Genomic DNA, 24,061 nt, shown 5'->3' with positions numbered 1-24,061 from the left:
TACATTTGAGCCAGTTTCATAACTTTGTTACTACGATGTGCTGAATCAGAGCTCAGTACTACATTTGTTTTGTGTAATAGTCTTTGATAGTTATGATAGTGTGGCAGTTAAGATGACTCTACTGAACATCTGTTATATTGTAGAAGTGAAAGCAGCCATATGTTTTCCAAATAATGTTTCCATCTTGTCACAACTAATTTTTTAGCTTTATAGCAAATCATATTGATAATGTGATTTTTTTTCTTGTCCTTGTCTTGGAAGTATGCTATGAATTCGTAAGCTACTTACTGTACAAACTCTTATGCCCAAAACTGAGAATATAAAATTTCAGAACACATTTTTACAAAGCATTGGTAATCTATTAATCCTCAAGCTCCTGATTTTTAGTTAGGGTCAAATGCATTTGCAAATGAAATTTATGGAAGGTTAAGTGAAATTCACTATGTTGAATTAAGGTATTAGTGAAACACGGAGTTCTGTTTTCAGAACCACCCACAAATCCTATTTTCTGATTTACTTACCATTTTGTAGCATAAACAACATTTTTTGTATCTCCCTGCTAAGACAAAAGTCATATATGTGCTTTCCAAACAGAACAAAAGGGTAAGAAAATGCACTACCTCTGAAATGGAAAAAAAAATAGACTAAACACGTTTATTCTTTTGTAGGAAATAAAACTTGCAGGCATTTGCTGAGTTGTTAACAGATAGCGAAAACCCCAGCTCTGCAAACATACACTTGCTTCTCCAAATGAGGACCAACTGCAGTAAACAGTAGAGAGTCACACACTGAACCATGAAAAGCAGACTACCAATCATCACTTTCATTGCACCAGACATATCCCCTGGCCTTCTGTAATGTACACTTCCAGTTGGCTCTTGCTAGTGTCAACTGCACACCAGATTGTCTGGCTCTTGTTCTTGCATTTTGAGACCTTCTGCAAACCATTTTTGCAGACACTGCAAGCACAGCTGTATAGTGGTTTTTGGCTTAGACATATTCCACTGGACAATAGAAGCGAAGTTTCATCCCTGCTTGGAGCATTTAAAGATAAATGCTTTTAATCATTGCCTATATTTCAAGTTAAAAGTAAAAAAAACCTCCCAAGGCCCTTAGTAAGAAACTGAAAGGTCTTCACAAACCATTGGAAGACAAAAAACTCCAACATTTTAAGACATCTTTGCCACAGTTATCCCGCTGTGTCTTAGTTTAAGGGAAATATCCATTTCTATGTTCATTTAAAATAAGTTATCCTACCCTTTTAAGTAAGCTCCTTAAATAGTTTACTTCAGGAGAGTAGGGTATTTTACTTTAATGTGAGGTAAATAACAAAACAAAGTACATACAGTATCCTCACAGTGTTTTAGAAAATATTTAAAAAACTGATGGTCTCTACAATATGAAATAAGTTCTGCTTTCAAATAAAAGGCTGCAGTTAGAGGTGAAAAAGTATCCGTGTTTTAATGTCCCTGTATGAATTAAAGAAAAACACCAATAAAAAGAGACTATAGTGCATAACACTGACATTTTTTATTAGAATTCATTTGTAACAAATGGAACTTGTGTCAGCAAAGAACTGATTTTCATACAGACTTCTTTCGCCACCAATGTAACCTAAGTAAGAAAATAAAAAGCACTCCTTTCATTCTGAAAAACGTTTACGCTTACTACTATCAGAGGTAATTGTATGATTCTTTTAACAAGCCATTTTTTTTACAATTTCATTTATTATTTTCAGTCTATGCATCCAGACGAGAGATAGATAGAGAGCAGAGAACACAACGTTTATTTTTGTAATGACACTCCAAGCTTGAATGGCAAAGCCACATAACAGATGGTTATGACAAAATCTGTCGTCAGCAGTTGTCTGCTGGAGTATCATGGCACCAGAAATGGATGCTCTTTTGCCACAAACTATTTTTTGTCTTTTTTTTAGTTCAATATTCTTCTGTGTTATTTACATACACACAAAGTGAACGTTTAAGTAAATTCTTACAGATGGGTTCAAGTAATATATTATTGGGTTTAGAATCAATAGGGCAGTGCATAGTACAAAGATATAGAAAGTGCAATTCTTCCTAAAGGGCCCCCATTGGCCATCTGCAATGTTTTACCATGCATATCAAAAAATAAATGAAAAGAAGTGGACCAGTACAAATGTACATAGATTGCTGAAAATAACTAAGTACAAAATGATACACAATGTCTACCCCTGGATGTAGAAAAATAATAGCACCTTACTCATCACACTTATGACTGCAAGAAGGAAAATAGAATGAAAAAAATAACCTTACTGTCCGATTAAGTGATTGGAAACAACTGCTGAAAATAACAAGGGAAAGAAAGCAACTGGAATGCACATCCACAAAACCAGAAGGAAGAAAACAAAATCAAATCAAAAGGTGCCTAGCGTGTGTGTCCTTAATTTCCAGGAAAAAAAAAATCAACACCTCAAAAGTGCATCTGCAACATCAGCAGACATACTGTTACACTTGACCAACTTCGATTGTCAGGATTCAAATGCTAGTTTTTTTTTTCCCCCAGCGGTTCTTTGTTCTAATGTGATTTTAACTGATTTTCAAAAGATGCGTGTAGGCGCAAAGAAAAATGTTTTGTTTTTCCCACCCTTGCCATGTTCATTCTTAAGGCCTTCCCAGCTGAGAATCTGTCCAACGTGCATTGCACTCTGTCCTGTTCAACATTTTCCAGAGTCCATCTAGAGGTAGCCTTCTCATTGTGTATATATATAAAAAGTGCTTTTTACTGCTAAGGTTTGGTCTTCAAACAGTCTAAGTGTATAGGTCTTCGGTAATGTGAATGCTTCTGTATATCTTCCTTCCTTTACGTATGCTTCTATCTAGCTAGTTATTTGCATGATTTTGTACCCTGAAACATAATACTGTTGCATGCTAATGAAAAGAACAAGCTGCTAAGACAATATATAAATATGCGTACATTTTCAAAGTGCTAGTAGATTCTACAAATACAAAATGATTAGGCTTAAATAAGAAAACCTAGAATATACAGGGGAATAGTGTGACCTGTTCTCTTGTTAGAAAATATATCCCATGCTCTGTCATTGTGTCTGTAAATGAAGGATTCACTGAACTCTACATGGGCAAATCCATTTAAGACCAAGAACCAGATAAGGCGACTGAAAATGAAACCAGGATCGTTGCAAGTGACTTATTTGCATATATAATTGTATATCATCTAATAAAAAGTAATACTTTAGATAAAATGAAATAGATATGAACTAAGTAAAAGGATAGATAAAACTTTTAAAGAAACATTATAAAAACAGGCATTAGATATAAGGCACTCTAAATGCAAAATTAAAACATTACACATTATGCTATTCAACATGTCTGAACTTTAGGAAAGTGATGTTTTTTATGCCTTGCCCTATTACATTAAAATGACATCTATATCGGCTTGTCAGCTATACTAAAGCAGCCTTCTGCACAAACCACTACCATTATGAAGCGAGAATTACAGAACACACTGGTGTACCTAGTGATACATGACAATCCCCTTGTCACTTTTCAGGGAATAACTATGCGATGAATCACAAAAGAACTACATAAATCCTATCTATAATACATCTATTTATTGCACAAGAAAAGATGCACTGTATCGAAATACTTTTTCTCCTACTGATGTGCATTCCAGTGAAAAATCTCTTCATTCCCCCCCTAATTACAGAAATCTCATTGTGGAAGCCTTTTGCTTTTATCTTTTTCTACTTACTGTTCTGTATGTTGTGTATCTCATCAGAGGCTGTTTTGGCAAACTGTATACATCACCTTGGAAGAACTAAGATAATTGGTAGCAGCAACTTCATACTTTGCTCATCCCTGTTGATTCCACAAAGCCCCAGTTTATCGCATGGTTGTTATGGGCATCATTTAATTTAAAAAAAGACCAAAAAAAAGGAAAATGAAAAGAACCCTGTAATAAAGTTATTTTGGTGGTGTTTAATACAGAGCTGCACAGAAATGTGCAAAAAAAATAAAATAAAAAAGCACACTAAAATGAACATTACCTCAGCTTGATGGTACAAACATTATAACAGTTCTACAGCTGAAAAGAAATGTACAAGATGGATGGAACAAAAAGGTGAACAATTAAGCAAATGATTTGTTTAATTCGCTTCAATAAATGAAAAAAGTTCGTTAAAAAAAGGGAAATAAGTTTACACAGTTATAAATGAAGCACAGGTCAGCAGTATAATACAGTACTAAAAAACTAAATCAGTAAGTTTTTTTATTTTTTAAACATTCCCCATTTTGTCCCCTAATTAATAATAATGAACTTTATAGAGGGAAGGGGGATATTACTGAAGCAGTGTCTTCTTTTCATAATTTACCAATATCTGGCGTCCTTTTAAATGAATTGTCTGTGTATACTTGGTTGTGAATTTCTTGAGATTTAGCTTTACAATGTGCATTCAGTTTTCAGGCGACTCTGAAAACAATTTCTCTGCAATTCCCAAGATTTCTGTTGTTGTTTTATGTTTCAACCCAAGATGAATCCTTGAAGCAAAAATTAAAAAAAAAAAAAACTTCCTTAAGATGCCTCAACAGTCAGGATTCACTTTTTACGTTCAGGGTAGTTTTTTAATCGTGTAAATTCTTGGTCCACCTGGAATTTTTTTGTATTTTTTTTCTGTTTAATATCCGACACTTAAATTGTCTTTAGCTAGAAGTTAAGAAGTACTTCTTAAGCACGTGTTTATGGCTCAGAAGAGGCTCTCTGGATCTTGAAGGGCCTGCTGTTATCCAGGATGGGCTTTTTACGTTGCATAGTGATCGAAGCTCCCAAGGTACTCCAATCCAGCTCGGTAGCAGAACTGGTACTGATCCTAGGTAAAGGACAAGGTCTCGAGTTAGTAAAATTAACACATAAAAGAACCTGCTGTATTTTGGACATAAAGGGGTCTATGTTCAAAACCCCTGGAATTTAAAGGGGGCACTGCAACACTATTTTTATATTACACAGTTAGAAAGAATCAGAATTGATAAGTGCATTTCAAAACTCAATACACAGTCACTTCTAAAACATCCAATTTACGTCACAAAATAGCCGAAATGACCAGGTACGCGGAACACCATCTTCTGCGGTTCAGAACAGGGCAACAAAACTTCCTGTGATGTGAAGCGGGCATTTCTCATTGTAAACAAACAGGCTTGTGAATTTGTATTTGAGATTGCGCAAATTCTTAGGTCCTTCATAGATCTTCTGTACTGGGGAAGATTTTACCATAGTCATTTGGTAAAAACATCAGGCAGACAAGACAGCTTAATTATAAGCACAAATCTATATACAGTCATCACTTATACAGTAGTCACTGATCTAGCTTTTACAGTCACGGATTCTTGCACAATTAAAAAGTCATCTGGGACTTCAGCCAGATCTGAAAACAATCTTTATTTCTCCCAGTAGAAAACAATTACTTAAACTGAATTTAAGAAAACTACCGTGTAATAGCAGGTATCTGCATAAAGCAAGGTAAGCACTGTCATTACTCAATTCACTCCACTTTCACCTGCACTTGTCCTTCTGCTGACATTAACTGCATTAAGCTGCATTTTCCATTATTTTCCGGTTGAGTGAAATCTAAAAATTGTCAGGCGAAATGATTTATATTTCACAATAGGTTTCTGTCCTGCTTTCGATACGCTGCTTTTCTGCAACATCACGTGAGAAATGAACAGGATCTGTCAGATACAGTAAAGGAGTCTTCACTGCTTCATGAGCATGCTGGGACACGTAATCCCTTTGCAACATGCTTTGCTCTTTCTGCAGGGCATGATTTTGCATTTGGAGATGCTTGACAAGGTTTAAAAAAATAAATTCTCAGTACATGTTCTGGCTGATTATCAGCCGCCTTATAAAAGAAACGTGTATTTTAGCATAGCAACTTTTCTTTACTGACAAGGCATGACCAGAACAAAAAACTGTAATTTTAGGAGTATGTTTTGCATTTAACTACCAGGAATTTATAGTAACCATGGGATAAAAGTTTCTATTAAAAAATGGAAACAATCTAAAATATCAAACTACAATATGGAAATCAGATGGGAAAAGCTACAATTATTTTATTACGAATATCCCTAAATTGAAACAGAAGTCAGTGAACATGAAATGTAACTTATACTTAGTGACCATTCATTTGTTTGCTTTTCTTTCCTATGCAGGTTTTTAAGATGCTCACTTGGTATTTTTTGTCCTTATAAGCACTAAATTCTGAATAGTGCGCATAAGTACTAATGAAGCATTAATTCTTCCCTCAAGGCTAATTTTCTGCCATATCTCACTCGGAGACAAGTATTAAAATGATTACAGCAATATATCTAGTTCAAGGCTTTAAAGGACACATTACATTCCCCCGCAAAGCTAATACAAGTAAATCCCTATTTAAAATGGCGGAAATGTTTATGTAAGGCTAAAATTAGCATTACTGAAGTTGACTTAGGACCCACACAAGCATTGGTGCTTCTTGGGTCTTAGATGTGCTTTCAAATCGGTCCTGTCAGCGCACTTAGTTGTACAGGGATTAATCCAGAATGGGAACTGCCAAGCACCCTTATGATCTGGAGTTTGAGTGTAGAGGCGACTTGTCTGTCTTCCGACCCGTCTCCCATGCAGGTGATTTTCCAGCATTAAACACATTATTTCCTCACCTCTGTCTGTACCATGGCTGGCCTCTGTGTCCTTAACATTTTGACAGTCTGAAAGATGTCCACCACACCTTCATACCTCATTCTCTCCAGGACAATGCTGAGTGTGATAAATACACCAGTTCTTCCAACACCCGCACTGCAAGGGAATGGAGAGAGCTTTAATTAGGTGACAATCAACCATCTAAAGGCTCTTTACACTCATGACCTCCCACTTATTAGGTAGTAATTAGAAAACAATAAACAATAAACACCAACGAGGATTTTTTCCACAGAGCTGAGATGTAATTTACTCCTTTGCAAGGGGCACTGTCAGCACCTTTATTAGCTAGGTATCAAATATACAGTAAATCAAAAGGACTTGGCGTTATGAATTAAATTAAATTTGACAGGCAGTGCTCTTGCTTCACAAAACAAAGAAAATATAAATATTAGTTAGAATAATTTTTAGCTGTAACTACTACAATGTATTGCCAAAATTTTAATGAAGCAAGTTTTGATATTGTAGTTTAGACATATATAACATATACAAGTTCAAGTAGGTAGCTGCGTCAGCATGTGTGGGCTGCAAAGGAACAAGTTAAGGTTTATTCCATGCTGAAAAGAAATTAGAGACAACATCTTCCTCACACCTGAAGAGGGCTTAACAGCCAAACATTGTCTTTTTTCTTTTCAACATGGAAGTAACCTTTAGATATTACATAAAGAAGAATTTTAAGTAGCCAGTGTTGAACAATTATAAACATGTATTACAAATGCATAAGGTGATTTAGTTATTTTCAAGAGCTGCTCTTGTTGCTAGCAGAAACTCATTGATGTGTGGTCTTTACTTACCTACAGTGAACTGAAATCGGCCCATCCTGGCCAAACTGTTCTTTTGTTTTATGTACTTGGCCAATGAAGTCAATGAAGCCTTCTCCTGATTTTGGCACTCCTTGTTCTGGCCAATCAGTAAACTGAAACTGTCTTACTGTTCGCGACTGTCCATCCTGTAAATAAAAAAGCAACATGCTCAAGATCAGATAGCCTTCATTGACAAATACATTCTAAAGAAAGAATGTATGCTATTATATATTCTAGTGAATGGCCTTAAAAATATTGATGTAAAAGGAACACTGTAAAGATTTCAGTAAAGAAATAAAGGTAAATAAAGAATTATACCTTTATTTAAAAATATATCAGACTGTGCTTAAGAGATATCTTATGACAGTCATCTTTTTGTAATCCTTCAAATCTAATCTTAAAACTGACTTTTATACACTAGAGTTTAATTACTGTATTAATGTGTGCATACTTGTCTATAAATCTAGTAGGAATGGATTCTAATAATGTCAACAGGCTGATGTGTGACAATGTAAATTGTGTGAACAAGGTTTACAGTAACAATCTTTAATAGGTTGCTGTTAAATTTAGAGCACTGACTTCTAATGTCCATATTGTAGTCTCAGCTCTAGCTCTTAAATTTGATGAATAATCTATTAGTGCACTTCTTGCAAAAGCATATACAGATGTTGAATTAAAAAAGTAATTACTGGACACTAGTAGAAGAGTGAAAAAGCTTATAATCTGAGTCAAAAATGCAAGTATATTACGAGCTGGGAAGCCTGCACTCAGACAGCTTATAGATCTCTTAAGGGAGGAAGGGTCTTTGCATCAGAAAATATTTTGGATGCAAATAACCATAGTTTTGTAAACAAGCATGGACTGCAAAAAAATGATTATCAGGCCTCGTTGAGCTCGATGAATGGTGGCATTCAAAAAGGCTGAAATGTGAACATAAAATATTTTTAAAAATGATTAACTCAAATGAGGATGGAAATTAAAACCCGAAGTACATCTAAGTTCAGAAATCTTTAAAATAGTACTACCCATTTTCTAATGTACCATAAAAGATTAACAACTATGCTGTGAAGATAAAGTTAAGGCCATTGATTAGTGATTGCTGATTACCTTTGTACTACTGTATGGAGGCTACAGTGTCATTTTATAGTGGAAGACAAATAACTTAAAGCAAATTCTACCTTGCAATGGTATATGAACAGGGCTAATGCCTTTATTCTTTCGTGACCATAAAAGTGTTGAAAGCTAAGACGTTGATACATTCCTGGTGTCTGCCTTTTCCAAGGGAAGGTCACTATTTTTGTAGTTAGAAAGCTGCAAAGATACTACTTCCCTCAAGCTACAGTGATACAACAGAACATGAAGGAGCTCTGTTACTACCAATTATTGCACAGGAAATGAAAAAAAGAAACAGTAACCTAGGAAGCAACCAACCAATCAACAGACAAATACAAAAAACGGCACATATACTGTAATAATTTTATTTCAGTGCCATCGAGTCATAAGTATATTTATACCACTTAGGGAAGAAAATACACAAACTATCTGAGAACAGTTAAACTTTTTCTTTGTCAAAGAGCACACAAAACTGAGTTTGACTTTGTTAATTTGATACATTATCTGATTATTTTCATTTTGTAAGCCTTATTTGTTTCAGAACTGTACATACAGGACTGTCAATAAACAGAAACAAAATTCAAAACGTTAAGTGGAGTAATGGATTAAAAATATTTTATCAAAAAGATATATATTTTTTTGATAAACATCTCTTATGAAATGCACAAACCCACCTCGTAATATACTGTTTTACATTGGCTTTGTCCAGTAATCTCAGTTATATGCCCTTATTCTAAATTTAAATTACAAAAGTATAAAATGCACATTTTCTTTAGAAAAACAAAACATATTATGGAACACCTTTGTCTTTCTACTTCAAGTGCTTGAATGCAAATAATTAAGATAGCTTGGCTTAATTTGTAATGTCTGTTCGTGGTCACATTCATGACAGTGTACATTACATATGTAATAATGTTTATGCATGATAAGGAATGCAATCCCATTGAGGTATGTGTGTGATATGCACTATAAAAGCAAAGCTTGCACAGTTCATCTATATCAGAGAAACACCTTTGATGGAATTACTGGCTCATGTGCACAATTCTTAGTATTTAATTTTTATGAAATAGTGAAACATGTCAAAATTTCACTGAAGAAATAAGCCTCCAACTAACATTTCAAATGAGATAAAGAGCTTAAGTCTACACTGCATTTATAAAAAAATAGACCTCATTTAATTGTTGCAGATTTTGGTATGTATTGGTAGGTTTACTATATTAGAATGTCTTGTGACAAGATATCGCCTAAGAAATCTAACAGAAAAAAAAATACAAAGGCAAATTCGTAATACAAGAAATTGTATATGTCCAATAAAGTGATTGGCAGCAACAAAGAGTGGTGATGTCAAAGACATTTCTGCTAAATTCTCTCTTTATCCATGGCATGTAGTGTTCCATCTTCATACACGCCTTAATACTAGATATGGCAGACATCAGTCACCTGGTTTGTACACATATAGCTCATACATACAGATTCGCAAATATGTAGAATTACTGTCACCTCATGCTTGTTGTACTTACACTGTCCAACAGAACACACAACAAATTAACAGCAACATATTTACAAAAATATTAAATAAATTAAGAAACACTTACTCTGGCATCAGTCACTTTAAATTCCCGCAGGATATACTGTGGCATATTGTACTCTGCCATGGGATCCACAACAAAGTATTGGTACCTGGCGGACCTTTCTGCTGGCCAGTACTGGTGGCATTTTTCCTATGACAGAAATGAAGTGTCTTTTTTTAGCTGCATTCAACCTCATTCATGAAAATAGATGTAGCAGACGATGCACTATTACGTATATCAGAAACCAAGTCTGCTCTATTCTATAACACACAACAAAGATACAAATTTTGATGGGCTCCTGTTCAGTTTTACATTCATATCTCAAAACAGATACAGTCAGATGCAGGTAGGAAAAGGGCAATGGTCAGGTCTACTGGATCAGTCAAGTGAATGTTTGTTTAGAGCAGGCCAGAGAGCCAGGAAACATTTATCAGTACAGTTGCAAAACAAATGTGTAAAACATTTTTTCTGTGTGAGAATGTTTTTTGGTGCTTTGGTGTGGGGTGGTGCAGTGGCTCTGTGGCTAAGGATCTGCACCTGTGGCTGGTTGGTTCGTATTCCATGGCTGGCAGAGGAAACCTACTCTGTTGGGCCCCTGAGCAAGGCCCTTAACCCCAACTGCTCCAGGGGTGCCGTATAAATGGCTGACCGTGCACTCCAAGCCCCCAAGCTTCTCTCCCTGTCTGTGTGTCTCATGAAGAGCAAGCTGGGGTATGTGAAAAGACAAACTCCTAATACAAGAAATTGTATAAGGCCAATAAAGTTATCTTACCCTTACTTTATCTTAGAAAATTAGAACTGAATTCTGATACTTACCCTCCCCATTTCTCTGAGCTTTGTGAGCATGACAACTATTGTGGAGTTGTGCTCCCAGAGCATCCTCCAGAAGTCTTCTGTAGTCTCTGCTAAGGGGCCTTGGGTGGCTATGTAGGCTTTCTGTTGCCTGAAACGAGTTATTTCATTAACTCGTTAACTTATTGTTATTCACTAATTCATTACAAAACAAATAAAATCAGAAAAAAATAACCAGCTCCAGAACACCCTCATGGGAGTTAAGTGCTGCAGAAAATCCTGCCCTGACAACTTCATTAACAAGATATTCCACTGCAAAAGGTTTATAAAGCCATGATTGCCTGTGCATTAAAAAACCATTAAAGATGGTTTAATCAAAGAATTACATTTCTGCAGATTTTGGAGGCTCATTTACTCAAAGAAAATTAGTTTGCTGATCTATGCAGTAGATCTACTGTTTACATGCTGTCACGGCTGTAATTAATTAGAAGCATGGTAGAGAGACTCGACAATGCTCCTTCATTTAACCCGTTACAAAACAGGTTCTGTTTTTCAAAGAAAAAATTAAACCAGTTTTGGAAGACAGTACACAGCTATATGGTAAAAGCTAATAAGATGCTACATATGCAAGTCCAACTTTAAAAAATTAAATTAAACCAGGCATTAAGTGTTTTAGAATTTACTTGTGTCCCAGAGGTACTCCTAATTTAGAAAATGCTTAATGATTAAACATGAACTAAAACTATTTGGAACTAGATTAACTCTATAAACTTTCAGGATCACATGACATATCTCCAAATCAAATACACTCTGTTTCCCAGCTTACAAGTACTTCCTGTGTCTGAAACTCAAGTTATTTCAATACAACCTGAAACACTGGGCTAACTCGTGGCACTGTATTTTGTAGCACACTCTATTCATATATTAATTTGTTTAATAATCCTTACCTGTATCCATCAATAAAGCTGGCATTGATATAATCTGAGCCTTCCACTCCTCGGATAGGCTGCAGACATACTCGAGTGGATTCATATGGCATAATATTAACAAGGCGGTTTTTGAATTTGTTACATGGTAGATTGGCACTGATGAATCTTGATGTATGGGCTTTAGTGTTGGCTAAACGCTGTAGAGGAGAGATAAAGCAAATTCTTTCGAATCACATGCTGTTCATATTTTAGTAGGTCTGCATTTTGCATACAATATTTCTCGCAAGATAAACTCATTAATAAAAAAAGTGTCTTGAAAGGAGTGGTGGGTAGGAATGTCGAGAAGATTACAGGATCCCACTAGCAACTGCTGTTGAAAATTCAGAATCCTTTATTACATTCTATAGTAGCACTGTGAATGGGGGACAAAAGGATTACTGTTCCTTTGCTGTGTCAATCTTCTGAGGAAAATAAGTCTTCAATAGCAAAAAAAAGTAATACTATGAGAAAGCCTAGCACAGCACACAATTCTGTGAAGGAAAGGTAATTTTATTTATTCATCGGTGCATTAGCATTCAGCATTTCACCTGTACAGCAGTGAGATTTTTAAAGAGGAACACAGATGCAGGCCTTTAATTTAAATATAAATATGTAGCAGTGTAAATACAGAAATTCAAAATGCATGCATTTTGCAATGAAATAATACACCCCCACTTCCTCTATAAGACTACTTCCTTGGTTAATGGAGACCTATACTTAACATGCACTATGAAACTGTGTCCCTATTACCACAGATGTCAAAAGCTGTATGTCTCTCAGGACTGGAAAGGAACATTTTATTGAAACCAAATTTCAAAGAAAAACAGTACAGAGGAAGCCACAGGCCCCATGCTGTCTCATTCTCCGAAAGTGTCTATAATGGTATCATGATCAAGCAATCAGTGAAACTTGCCCCAGAAATTCTGGGGCTCTTTAAATGAAACAATATTTCACTGCTTTTTTTTCGTTGACTCAAGGGGAAAAACGTCTGAAGGATCTCATGAGTTCAACACAATATAATATGAAACAAATGGTGGTTACAAGTGCTTTTTTATATAGTGCAATCTTTGAATTCCTAAACCAGTTCAGAAGCCTCTGGCTGTCAAAGCACTTGTATTGAAATTTTGACTCCAGTCCTTGTGACTCCATTCATCTGCTTTTTTTAAACTTGTGATTTGTATGCAATCCTGAATTTTTTTTACACTTTCCATTATTTCTGCACATTACGCAGTTCTATGGCTGCCAGATTTAGCCCTTTATTAACTTGTTTCTGATGGAGAATCCAGTGTCGCAAACAAAAATCATTCATAGTAATTAAGTATCAAGTATTGTACTTTTAGGTAATTTCCAAGAAATAATATACTTTAGGAAGAAGAGTCCTAATCACCAAATCACAAGTGCCCATAATATATGTAGTTTCATTACTAATAATATCCTTACACTTATATAGTGCTTTTTTGGACACGCTACTCAATGCACTATACAGGCAATGGGGACTCCCCTCCACCACCACCAGTGCATAGCCCCCACCTGGTTGATGCGATAGTAGCCAAAGTGCACCAGTACGCTCCCCACACACCAGCTCTCAGTGGGGAGAAGAGCAGAGTAATGAAGCCAATTCATTATTAGGGGGCCATGATGGGTAGAGGCCAGGGGGAAATTTGGCCAGGACACCAGGGTAACACTTCTAAATCGAGGTTCAGTTAAATGGCTAATCTAACATTACACAGGAACAATGGCTCAGTCTTCTACATACAAGACGATACATGTAAAAATGCTATCTATACTATAAGCTGGATTAAACATGGAAAAATGCTACTTAATAAATACGCAATAAGTGTCATTTTTTTGCAAATCCCCTGTTGTTGCTTACCTTAAATTCCAGTTCCATTCCAGTGACATTCTCCCCTGCTTCTATCTGTGTTAGCTTCTGAATGTATGCATACAGGTTTCTGGCTGGCACTTCAGTAGTTCCGCAAGTCACTGCCTCCAGCAGTGCATCATGGATAAAGATATATTGGTCCTCTGTTTGAACCATGTAATTCCTCTGGGATCTCATCAGAGTAACGTGGCCATAAATATCTACAGTCTTCTCGTGTTTTATCCTCTCCAACATGGCATCTATTACAATGAAGCACCCGGTCCTGCCAACGCCAGCGCTGAAAAAATAACACATAAATAATCGAAACCAATCAAACCAGTGTGAACTGAAGCGCTTAAATGTCATTGTGAGTCTTCAATGCAGACAATAAAACAGTCCACGGGGTCTGTCTTCTCCCTGTGAAGCATGCTACGTAAATTTCTACAGGTCTGCTGAAGCTTCAAGTCTTATTTGTTATCTAAAGGAGATAAAAAGTCATATACTGTATATATTCGTAACACCAGACTGCAGGAGCATTAAAGGCTCAAATAATGCTTTCCCAACATGCAGCAAGTCAATTCATACAGGGAAAGAAATAATGGTTCACTGTATGTGCTGAGGATGAGAACTTTTCAGAATCTCCAGAGGAAGCTTAGCTGGCACAGCGGGCTGTAATGGAATTGAATATTCAGGCTTTAGCATTATTATATATGAAGTGCTTCTATGCTAAAGCTCCATATCAGGGGAGCATAATTCCAGTCATCAAGGGCCATAGTGCTTTCCGTTTTCTCTCTGTAGTAACTCTTAATTAGTTGATTAAACTAATTAATTTCTCCAAATCTTGACTGAAGTTGTGCACCACTGTTGTATATCATTAAGGGGGAAAGAGCTGTTCTATATCCATATATTGTGTATATTGTATATATAATATGTGACTTCGAAAATCAACCACAGACGAGTACTTTTAGCTGTAATGCATCAATAATACTTTAATTGAACAGCAATTACTCATTCATGACAAAATGGTTCTCGTTCTTGGTCGAGAAACTCTCAGCAGCACTGCTGGTATTGGACGAGTTATATACAATGATATTATATCCAGTTAAATAAATAAATGTGTGATGTAATCCCTGGTATCTGGTATCCCTGGAGATATGGTTTATTATAGCATCAAATGGATACTATTAGTCACAGTCGAGAATGGTGGATCATATTAATGGAAATGAAGGGTTTTGTGTAAATAACAATTATGCAAGAATACTGAGAATCAAAATAAACATCACTGTTTATACACGTGTATATGGAAATTGATTACATGTTTATAGCATCATTCCATTTAATTAATGAATCATGATTGACTATAATAAACTTGATTTACTTTGTTGCAAGAATACTAAATCACTTCATTAGTAAAAGAGCTGATTGGGTACAGGTGTTGAGGTGCAATAACCTGCTGAATGTCAAATTTGGTGGAAAAAGAAGATGAACTCCAAAATGAAGATGAAAGAAACTAATATGTCCCCTTTGTTTAGGGATCAAAACCTATGTTCCAACAGTATGATGGATCTTTAGATGGACTTGCCAGTCATGTCCTCTTTAGAGAACAATCAAGGTTTTTTGAAGACCCCCCGGATGTCAACAAGTGTGGTGCACAATGATATGCTCATTATGGTGTACAACAGACCATTTCACCAGAGTGCAGTGGTCTTGGCTGAAGTGTCAAGTAGCTTTAGAATTCCACTTGTAGTGATTGATGGCAACCTGACTGCACAGAACTACACTGATCAAATCCTGAGACCTCACCTGCTCCATTCCAGCAGGAAAACACACATTTGTATGCTGCCTGTGTAACAAAAGCTTTCTTGTGAGATAGGAATGTGACAGTTATACTACAGATGTCCTACTTGCCACACTTGAGTCCTACTGAACATTTGTCGGCTGAGCTGTGATGACAAGTGGTATCTAGGACTCACAGACCAGTGAACAGGTACACGCTTGCTTGGATTCTATGAGAGGAATGGGGCTATATCCCACAGGACACAAGACAGCATCTGCAAACAGGTGCAAAGCATGTATTGCAGATGTACAGTTTGTATTGGTTCCAGCCATGGCTATGTGCTATTAGACTGTGACTTTCACAATACACATCTTTTCATCAAGCCTGATAATCACAACCATTATTCAGCAAATAATTTACCTACTCATCCCTGTTGAATGAGATGTTAATGAAACTTGTCCAAAAAGTATTGTCATTTTCTCGATAAAAACTTTGTTGCACTATTAAGTGACGAGCATCTTTTGAAGTTTAGGGTACTCAAGTGTAATATTTCATGTTCACAGAGAAGACTTTCAGCTCAGTCGGAGGTTTACTTTTTTATCCGCGCAGATTATTGCTTGCTAAACAAAATACACAAACTTTTAGAAGCAGATAACAGACAACACTGTTATTAATGTTTAAAGTTTGTCTTATTGATGTGTTTAATGTACCCTTTGAGAGACATTAATATTCATCAGAGTTGTTTAAAGTGGTACAGAAAGCAAGGCATTACAAAACAAGAAAAAGAAAAAAAAGCTTTCTCTAGCAAACAGGAATATACCTAGATGTAGGTCTAGAAGAGGATACTACTTAGATATTAAGGAGGGAATACATCTGTTTTTGGTGCAATATTAAGTCTTTTACCCACAGTTTAGCCCTAGGAGCACTAGGAAATGTACAGTAGTCACTACCTTACAAAATTTACTTTGTCATATTTGTTAATTAGTTACTATTACTAATTAGTTATATTATTTAATAAAAAGTATATGTATGCAATGTACCACCATGAGCACAAACCCATAAACAACTTTTAGAAGCAGATAACAGACAACACTGTTATTAATGTTTAAAGTTTGTCTTATTGATGTGTTTAATGTACCCTTTGAGAGACATTAATATTCATCAGAGTTGTTTAAAGTGGTACAGAAAGCAAGAGTATCTAGAGTTTAGAACCTTTTTTAGTGTTTTTCATAATTTAAGTATCTAGTATTGTTCAATGTGTGTGCAAAACATTGGATTTGCATCTGCATCCAAAAAAAAAAATCTGGAAATGGTTTTTCCAAGGGAATTAAATATATAAAAAAAAATACAGTTAAGCTCAAGATTCACCCAGATGTCTACTAATAAAGAGTTTGGTACTTCTTACAAATAAGAGGGCCGAAATTCATTTTCTGTATTTCCGATTATGATGACTTATCGTAAGACTGTTAAACGTCATATAAACATTAGTTCTAATCTTATATTTCAGAATATATACTTTTTGGTAAGAGTAATCTTTTTTAAGTAACCAGATTTCTTTCCAAGGCGAAAAGAATACAAAGCAGTTTGAGTTTTTTTTATGTTATTGGCTTTCAAATGTGGTTTGACAGAATAAAGGTTTATTGTAGATGTCCTGGCAGCTTGCCTTACTTGACCTTTGTCAAATAATTTAAATGTATTATGGTCCTGTTTTCTGTCATTAGAAGAGCTGATTAAAAAGACAGTAGAATATAACTGGCTTTAAGACTTGCTGCACAGAAGAAACATTCAGCATACAAAAACACTGTACATCCCTTATAAGCCAATTCAATGCCAAGTCTTAGCCTCATCTTAGAGAGAGTCCTTAGGTTGGTGCTTAAAAGCAAATGGGTTATTCAATCCATTAAGCAAACATGCCTAGTAGGTGCTATCTTGCCTCTCAGCATTATTCTTCCTTCAGTCACAACATTTGTTTTTAATTTATAAAATCATGACTGAGTTGCTCCCCTGAGCTGAAATTTGGTTAATGTCCCATGATGTGATGTAAGCGTGCAAGAATAAAATTAAGATACATACGGGAGTCATTTTGTGCAACAAATCGTCATATGGTTACGTTTAAAGATTGGCACCAGCTGATTAATTTGTTACTGTTTTAGTGTGGACTTCAGCTTGATACTTCAGTGATCCTGGCAGATTAAAATGCTGTAATTGCGAAAGTTTCATGCATCATTGGTTCATTGATAAAAGTCTAGTTGTAATCTTGTTACACATATTTCTGAAATAGTCCTTTCCATGACTTTGAACAACAGTACAGGTAGGGCTGCAGCTAAATAACCAACATTCTCTTTTAACAGCAGCTGTTTCCAATTTTTATCCATTATTATATTTCAGCATCAGGTACCAGTAAATTCCTTTATTATTATGAGATGTAAAAATAGCTGCACTGTATATTGTTTTCATATACTTTCACAGCTGTTAGAATGATAAAGGAGTTACAAGCACTTTTGTACAGATTTTAACACTTTTTCTGACAGGCAAGATTAAATAAGACTGCTTTCAAATTATGTATTATAGGGATTTATTTTTTTCTGGTCCTTAAAGAGATTGTTTTAGAATAAAAAGATCTAACAATTTCTATAAATCTTAGCAATAGCATTTCTGTATTTATGATAAATTATCAAGGCCATAATACACAATTAAAACATTCTGAGGTGCAGAATCTTGCTTGTTCTATTATTATTTACAGTGTTTGCAAGCATGTGTCTGTAAATGTGTATAAAATTAAATTTGTTAAAGTATATTTTAAGCTAGTCTCAAGATTAACAGTAAAGTTACAAAAACAGTTTGGACTGGAGAAAACTGTAGAATCAAAAACACACAACAGGCTCACTAGGCACATTTCCTTAAATGTTGTCAGAATCTTCAGGTTAAATCAAGTTTGTAGCAGCAGCTTCTCACTAAGTAGCTGTAACTTATGAATAGTACATTTGGCTAAATGTTTGATTTTCCAAATAGCCTTTCAAACAAGTTTGTTAAGCTTCTTCAATATGGTGCATGATTTAGTTTGTAATGTTTCAGGCACATTTACATTATATGTAAGACTATAAAACTGGACTCCTGAAAAGGCAGATCCTTAAAGTGTTATAAACTAAGGTAACCCGTCATAGTAATGTAAAGTATTTTACACATACTCTTTCAAACATCAAATCCCTTCAGTGATTTTGAAATACACATTTTAAACCATAGCTTTCTATCCAGCTACAAGGACATATGTTAGCTATAGCTATTGAAAAGACTGTCTTGTTTTGTAAATAATTTAAATAAACCAAAAAATAAAATTTTAAGAACTGAAACTGTTCAATGATAACATTGACTATAAGCTGTAAAAGCTGTGAGAACTTCTACTGGAATAATAAACCTACTAAATGTATTTAGAAGGGGACATGCTTGTATTAATTCCAAATGTCTTCTATAAGGCAAGCAGGAAAAGAAGAAATTAAAATGTTTGTAGCAGATGAGGATTAAAGCACCAAGATAAACGAGGAGGCAAGCTGATGTTTTGACATGAAAGAAATGACAAGTTGCTTGACTCATCTGAAAATGGTATCATTAGGCAAAGATTTCATGATGAGAATCACACAGCTTATCACATTGTTGCCTTAGTCTTACAACCAATTACTTTTTAACCTCAAATGTGCATCTGAGGTAACACAGCATAATTCAAAACAAACTAAGAATCATATATCAGTCAATACTTTCCATTCTTGAATAGTGTGGAAACCTATTTTAGAAACTCAAACCCTCCTGTCATGTTCTGCTCGGGAAATTCAGTATTCCCTACTCTGACTTTTTGCTGTAAGGTCATAAAAATATGTTCTTATTTCCTGCAGATGGCTAAATTCCATTCCTCCAAAGTAATTCCAATTCAGAACTCATCACAGACAGCTGTTGACTAGTAGGTAACTTAATTACTTTTTTCATACTAGACTCAGCTGTAAGCACTTTTTTTTTCCCCAAGAACAATGTGACAAATAGCCAAATTAATACAACAAAACAACCAGCAAAATAATAACTCAGCGCTCAGAATAAAACAGATGGCTAAAGAGATTCTTGCATGATTTTAAAGTAAAAAAAAATAATAACAGCACAATAATGATAATGATAAAAGCTCCATGCTGTGACTTTTCGGCCTCTTAAAGTTTTAATAAGAAAGTAAATAGTGAATGATTAATAATTTTGTCAGTGCATGTTATTTCATTTATTTTTCTTAGAAAAAAAGCTGCGGTTTTTAAGTCTCATAGATACCTTATGATATTGGTGAGACTATGCCAAAGTTATTTTTATTAACTGTGTTTCATTTAATTGTTTAGGCTTTGGACCCTTAAACATAGTGGGCATAACACTCTTAACACAGCACTTAAAGGACCATGTCCGGTAATTACCTAAAAGTGTTATATGTGGTACAAATAATAGAACAAGGCTTTCCAGCTAGGAACAAAGAAGAAAAATTAAAACTACCTAAGCTGAACACAGAAGGGGCTGGCTTGAAGCTATTATTAATTATTATTATCTGAATTTACACGAGAAGGCTTTATTGCTGGTGTGCATTTTCAGCCAACCATTTAACAACAGCCCTTGTTCTGACTTTTGTTTTCATTATGCGTGACAGACAATGGTGGAAGGCTCAATTTAAGTCTTTCTTTGCTCTCTTAACATCCAGTAAAATTTACTCTAGGGTGTCACTTGACATATTGATTACACATGATATCTCACAGAAATACCAACGAGAACAACTTTTTTTTTTCTGGAAATAAGAAAAAGATATAAACTACAGTTCAAAAGGTGATTTGTTGATGACATGCTTCAAATGAATGTTTTAGTTTTTCCATACTGCGCATGCTTAAGATCAGACTGTCATTATTGCAAGTTACCTTTCTCACCCCAAAATAAATGACAAACATAAAAAATGATACATTTGTGTGCCTCATCACAAGTGCCGCGTTGTAAAGGCTTGGTACAAAGAAGCCTGGTGACAGGTAGTGGTGTAATGTTCTCTGGACAGCTGAGTAAAACATTTAACTCTTTGGCCACAACGACCAGCCAACAAATGAATAAAGCAATGTGTTTTGTGGAAAAAACCAAGCAATGCCCTCCAACAGAAGAACCTCATCCTGACTGGCAAGTTTGGTGGTGGATGTATCGTGGTGTGGGTTGGCTTTGCTGCCTCAAAACCTGGACAGCTTCCCATCATTGATGCAACCCAAAAATTGGTGTTCTTTCAGCACATTCTGCAGGAGAATGTCAGGCCACCCTAACGAGCTGAAGCTGAGCTAAAAGTGGGTCATACAGCAAGACAATGATTCTAAACATACAAGCAGATCTACAACACGATGACTGAAGAAGACGGAATTTCCTGTTTTGGCCAAGTCACAATCTGGACCTAAACACCACTAATATCTTATGGAAGGACCTGAAACAATGGAATCTAGAAATATCACAGACTTAAAGCAGTTCTGTAAGGATGGTTGACCCAAAATTAAAAAAGGCTGATAACCATTTACTGGAAACATCTGCTGTAGTTCAACTGATTACTGCCAAGGAAGCACCATGAGTTACTGAATCCAAAGGTTCACAAACATATTCCCATGGAGAATTTACTGTTTATTAAGTGTTCGGTCATTACTGTAATCTAATAATTACTAATAATCCAAACGTATTGAATTTTTTTGTGTTATACTGGTAAGTGACGTATTGTTATTCATTAAGACTATTGTGAATATATGATTAAGTTTAAGGTGTCAATTTAATGAGAATACAGACCAAATTAAGGGATTCACAGACATTTTCACGGCACTGATCTATCACGGGCAAAAAAAGGACAGACATAAAGAGACAAATTAGAGTAACTGGACAAAACCTAGCTTCTTATCATTTTATTTATATTAGAGGAAAGATTGTGCTATCCTTGAAAAGTACCTTTAACAATCAGAACAGATCCCAGGACCTGTTTGTAAAACAGTATACTAAATCACACCACAAACACAACAATCCTGCTTTGAAAGCTTAATAATAATAAAATAATAGTAGTAATAATAATAAGAATAATATGTTTTAACACATACTATCTGCTAAACACATTAGTAAACCACATAAACTAATGGAGGACAGACTGCATGAATTAACAGGGCTATGTAGACTGAGAATTCATGTTATGACAATATACAGTCTCAGAAAACTGTCAGAAATTAATGTTAGAATTTCATTATTAATTTATACAGCATTTACCAAAACAATTTTGCAGTGCAAAATTATGCAGTAAAGGACCTGTTTTCTGCTTTTCTCATTTCTTTTAAATCCAAATTTCAACCAACTGGTTGCCCAGCACGTTTCCCAGTGATTTACATGCTGAAGTCAATTTATAGTTCCAAAATGTTTTCCTTCACATATTGTGGTTAGACTGTGCCTTAGCACTTTTAGAAACTGTTTGACAAAGCTCTACGAAGTAAAAATCACTCAATTTTCACTTTATTCAAAGAGTACATAACATTTCTGATAGCATGGGCATAAATATCCTTCAGAACAGTAACTTTGAAAGACTATAGATGAAGGGATTTCTTTTCAACTGATTTTAAACCACTGTGAAGCTTATCTGATCTGGGGGAAGGAATTAAAACTCCCATCTGCAGTATGACATTAATTCCAGCATTCTGCATGCCAAAATCAGGATTTTCAATTTAAACTGATTCTGCTAGTAGGTCTAATTAAGTTCTGCATGTGGTAATTTAATTCCTCAGTAATCCCTTTTCCACAGTTTCTCAAGCAGGTTTATTTGCCTTTGCCCCGTAAAACTGCTTCACTTTCTAGCAGAACTGGTGCCATTCTGTGGATTACAGTGACAGCTTCCTCTGTCATTGTTTTCAGTTTCTCTATCTGCCACACATGTAGGAATTCTAACTATGTGGATGCAATTTGTATAAAACAAACTGTGTTTGTATTCAGCCTGGGGATATCCTGAGAAAATAAATCCATTCATATATTGTCCATCTTCATCACAAAGATGCAACAATTCTCTAGTGGATACATTTTCCTGTCCATTTCATATTTTGTACCAATTCGTTTTAGTCTCTTTTGTTGATTTCTACCTCAGAAAGTTTATCTACCCCATTCTCTATTCCAGACAACTTAAGGTTATATGGTAACCTGAAGAGAGAGTAACCTACTATACCGTATTCTGTCTGATATCAAAATGCTTTTTTGATGCATTTTGTACTAAATCTTTAGTACAAAAAAAATAAGTGTACATCTTCAAAACTAAACGCTTCAAATACTGGGACTAATATACGTTCATATTTACTTTAGATTAGCTAGCATACATATGGGTTATGCAAAATGCTTTTTTTTTTGTCACATTGGGAGGACCAGAAAACAAGAGGGTCAAACAACTTAGGGAAAGGCACAGAGAATGTGAAAGCCAGGGATTTAACCAAAACCTCCTCCTAAAAATCAACTTACTTAAACCACTTTAACACTTGGTCACCTAAATATGAGATTCATTTCCTGAGGTTAAAATAGGGTTAAATTGTGATATAAATAGTAAAGTGAAAAGGAATAATTTATGGAGCCTGAAAACCAGTTTTTATAATGCCGTTCATGTACAATATACTTTGGAGAGGTACGACCCACAATGAGCTTTTTCACAGCTGCACAGAACGAACTATAAATGCTCTTACCTGCAATGCACAACCATTGGCCCTGCATCTGGTGGGTTACAGGCTTTGACACGGCGTAAAAAGGCAAGGAAAGGCGTGGGATGTTCAGGAACGCCATGGTCAGGCCAGGCTGTGAACTGGAACTGCCTCACCTCCCTCTTCTCACTGGAGCCATTCTGTGACGGCAAGTGCACACTCATTCCATGCCACCACGCCAACATTTACAGCAGCTAACATCTGCTTCCCATGCAAGCAGGAAAACTGATTGACCGCGAGCTAAGCTTTTTTTTTTTAATGACCTCACTTTCAAGGACGTAAGTTAGGATTTCCAGACAAAAATGAGGAAAGAAAAACTTTCGGCTTCGTTAAACTTCGTGTATTCATAGTTTGACAACTCAGATGTTTGTAACGTCAGTTCCCAAACCCAACTAGAAGAGGCTGATGGGATTACAATCCTCACAAATTCACGTAAATTGCCAGCCTTTCAAGACAACTGAGAGGTAATGAGGAAAAGAAACAACTTTAAATGACTTAAAGAAAAACAAAAACGACATTGGCAATCTGATGAACAGGTGAAGGACCCATATGGGATGACTCAGTACTAAACTAATTTCTTAATAGTCATCAGCATGCTAGTCACTAAATTAAATTAACTTTGGAAAGTGGCTAAATGTAGCATTCCGGTAATGAGATAGATTGAAATTCAGGGTGATGAGGAGTTTTGATCTTATCATCAGACAGTAGCAG

General features: G+C 35.5%; 1 protein-coding gene across 50 annotated transcripts in view; it reads right to left on the bottom strand.

Annotated features, from left to right (window-relative positions):
* Nucleotides 1-1,511: 1,511 nt before the first annotated feature.
* The window catches only part of LOC102695388 (protein tyrosine phosphatase receptor type D), a 650,800-nt gene continuing 628,250 nt past the window's right edge, over nucleotides 1,512-24,061 (bottom strand). For all 50 annotated transcript variants that reach the window (XM_069192221.1, XM_015345576.2, XM_069192240.1 and 47 more), the window contains 8 exons: nucleotides 23,336-23,490; nucleotides 13,844-14,129; nucleotides 11,950-12,128; nucleotides 11,027-11,153; nucleotides 10,235-10,360; nucleotides 7,518-7,672; nucleotides 6,687-6,822; nucleotides 1,512-4,864 (listed from right to left, as the gene is read on the bottom strand). In XM_069192221.1, coding sequence (XP_069048322.1) covers nucleotides 4,796-4,864; nucleotides 6,687-6,822; nucleotides 7,518-7,672; nucleotides 10,235-10,360; nucleotides 11,027-11,153; nucleotides 11,950-12,128; nucleotides 13,844-14,129; nucleotides 23,336-23,490 — 1,233 coding nt within the window. In that variant the 3' untranslated portion in view covers nucleotides 1,512-4,795. The remainder of the gene's footprint in view (nucleotides 4,865-6,686; nucleotides 6,823-7,517; nucleotides 7,673-10,234; nucleotides 10,361-11,026; nucleotides 11,154-11,949; nucleotides 12,129-13,843; nucleotides 14,130-23,335; nucleotides 23,491-24,061) is intronic.

The sequence above is a fragment of the Lepisosteus oculatus genome, chromosome 1 (genome assembly GCF_040954835.1).
Source record: "Lepisosteus oculatus isolate fLepOcu1 chromosome 1, fLepOcu1.hap2, whole genome shotgun sequence".
NCBI lineage: Eukaryota > Metazoa > Chordata > Actinopteri > Semionotiformes > Lepisosteidae > Lepisosteus > Lepisosteus oculatus.
Note: the sequence above shows the minus strand (reverse complement) of the source record. Positions and strands in the feature narration are given on the sequence as shown.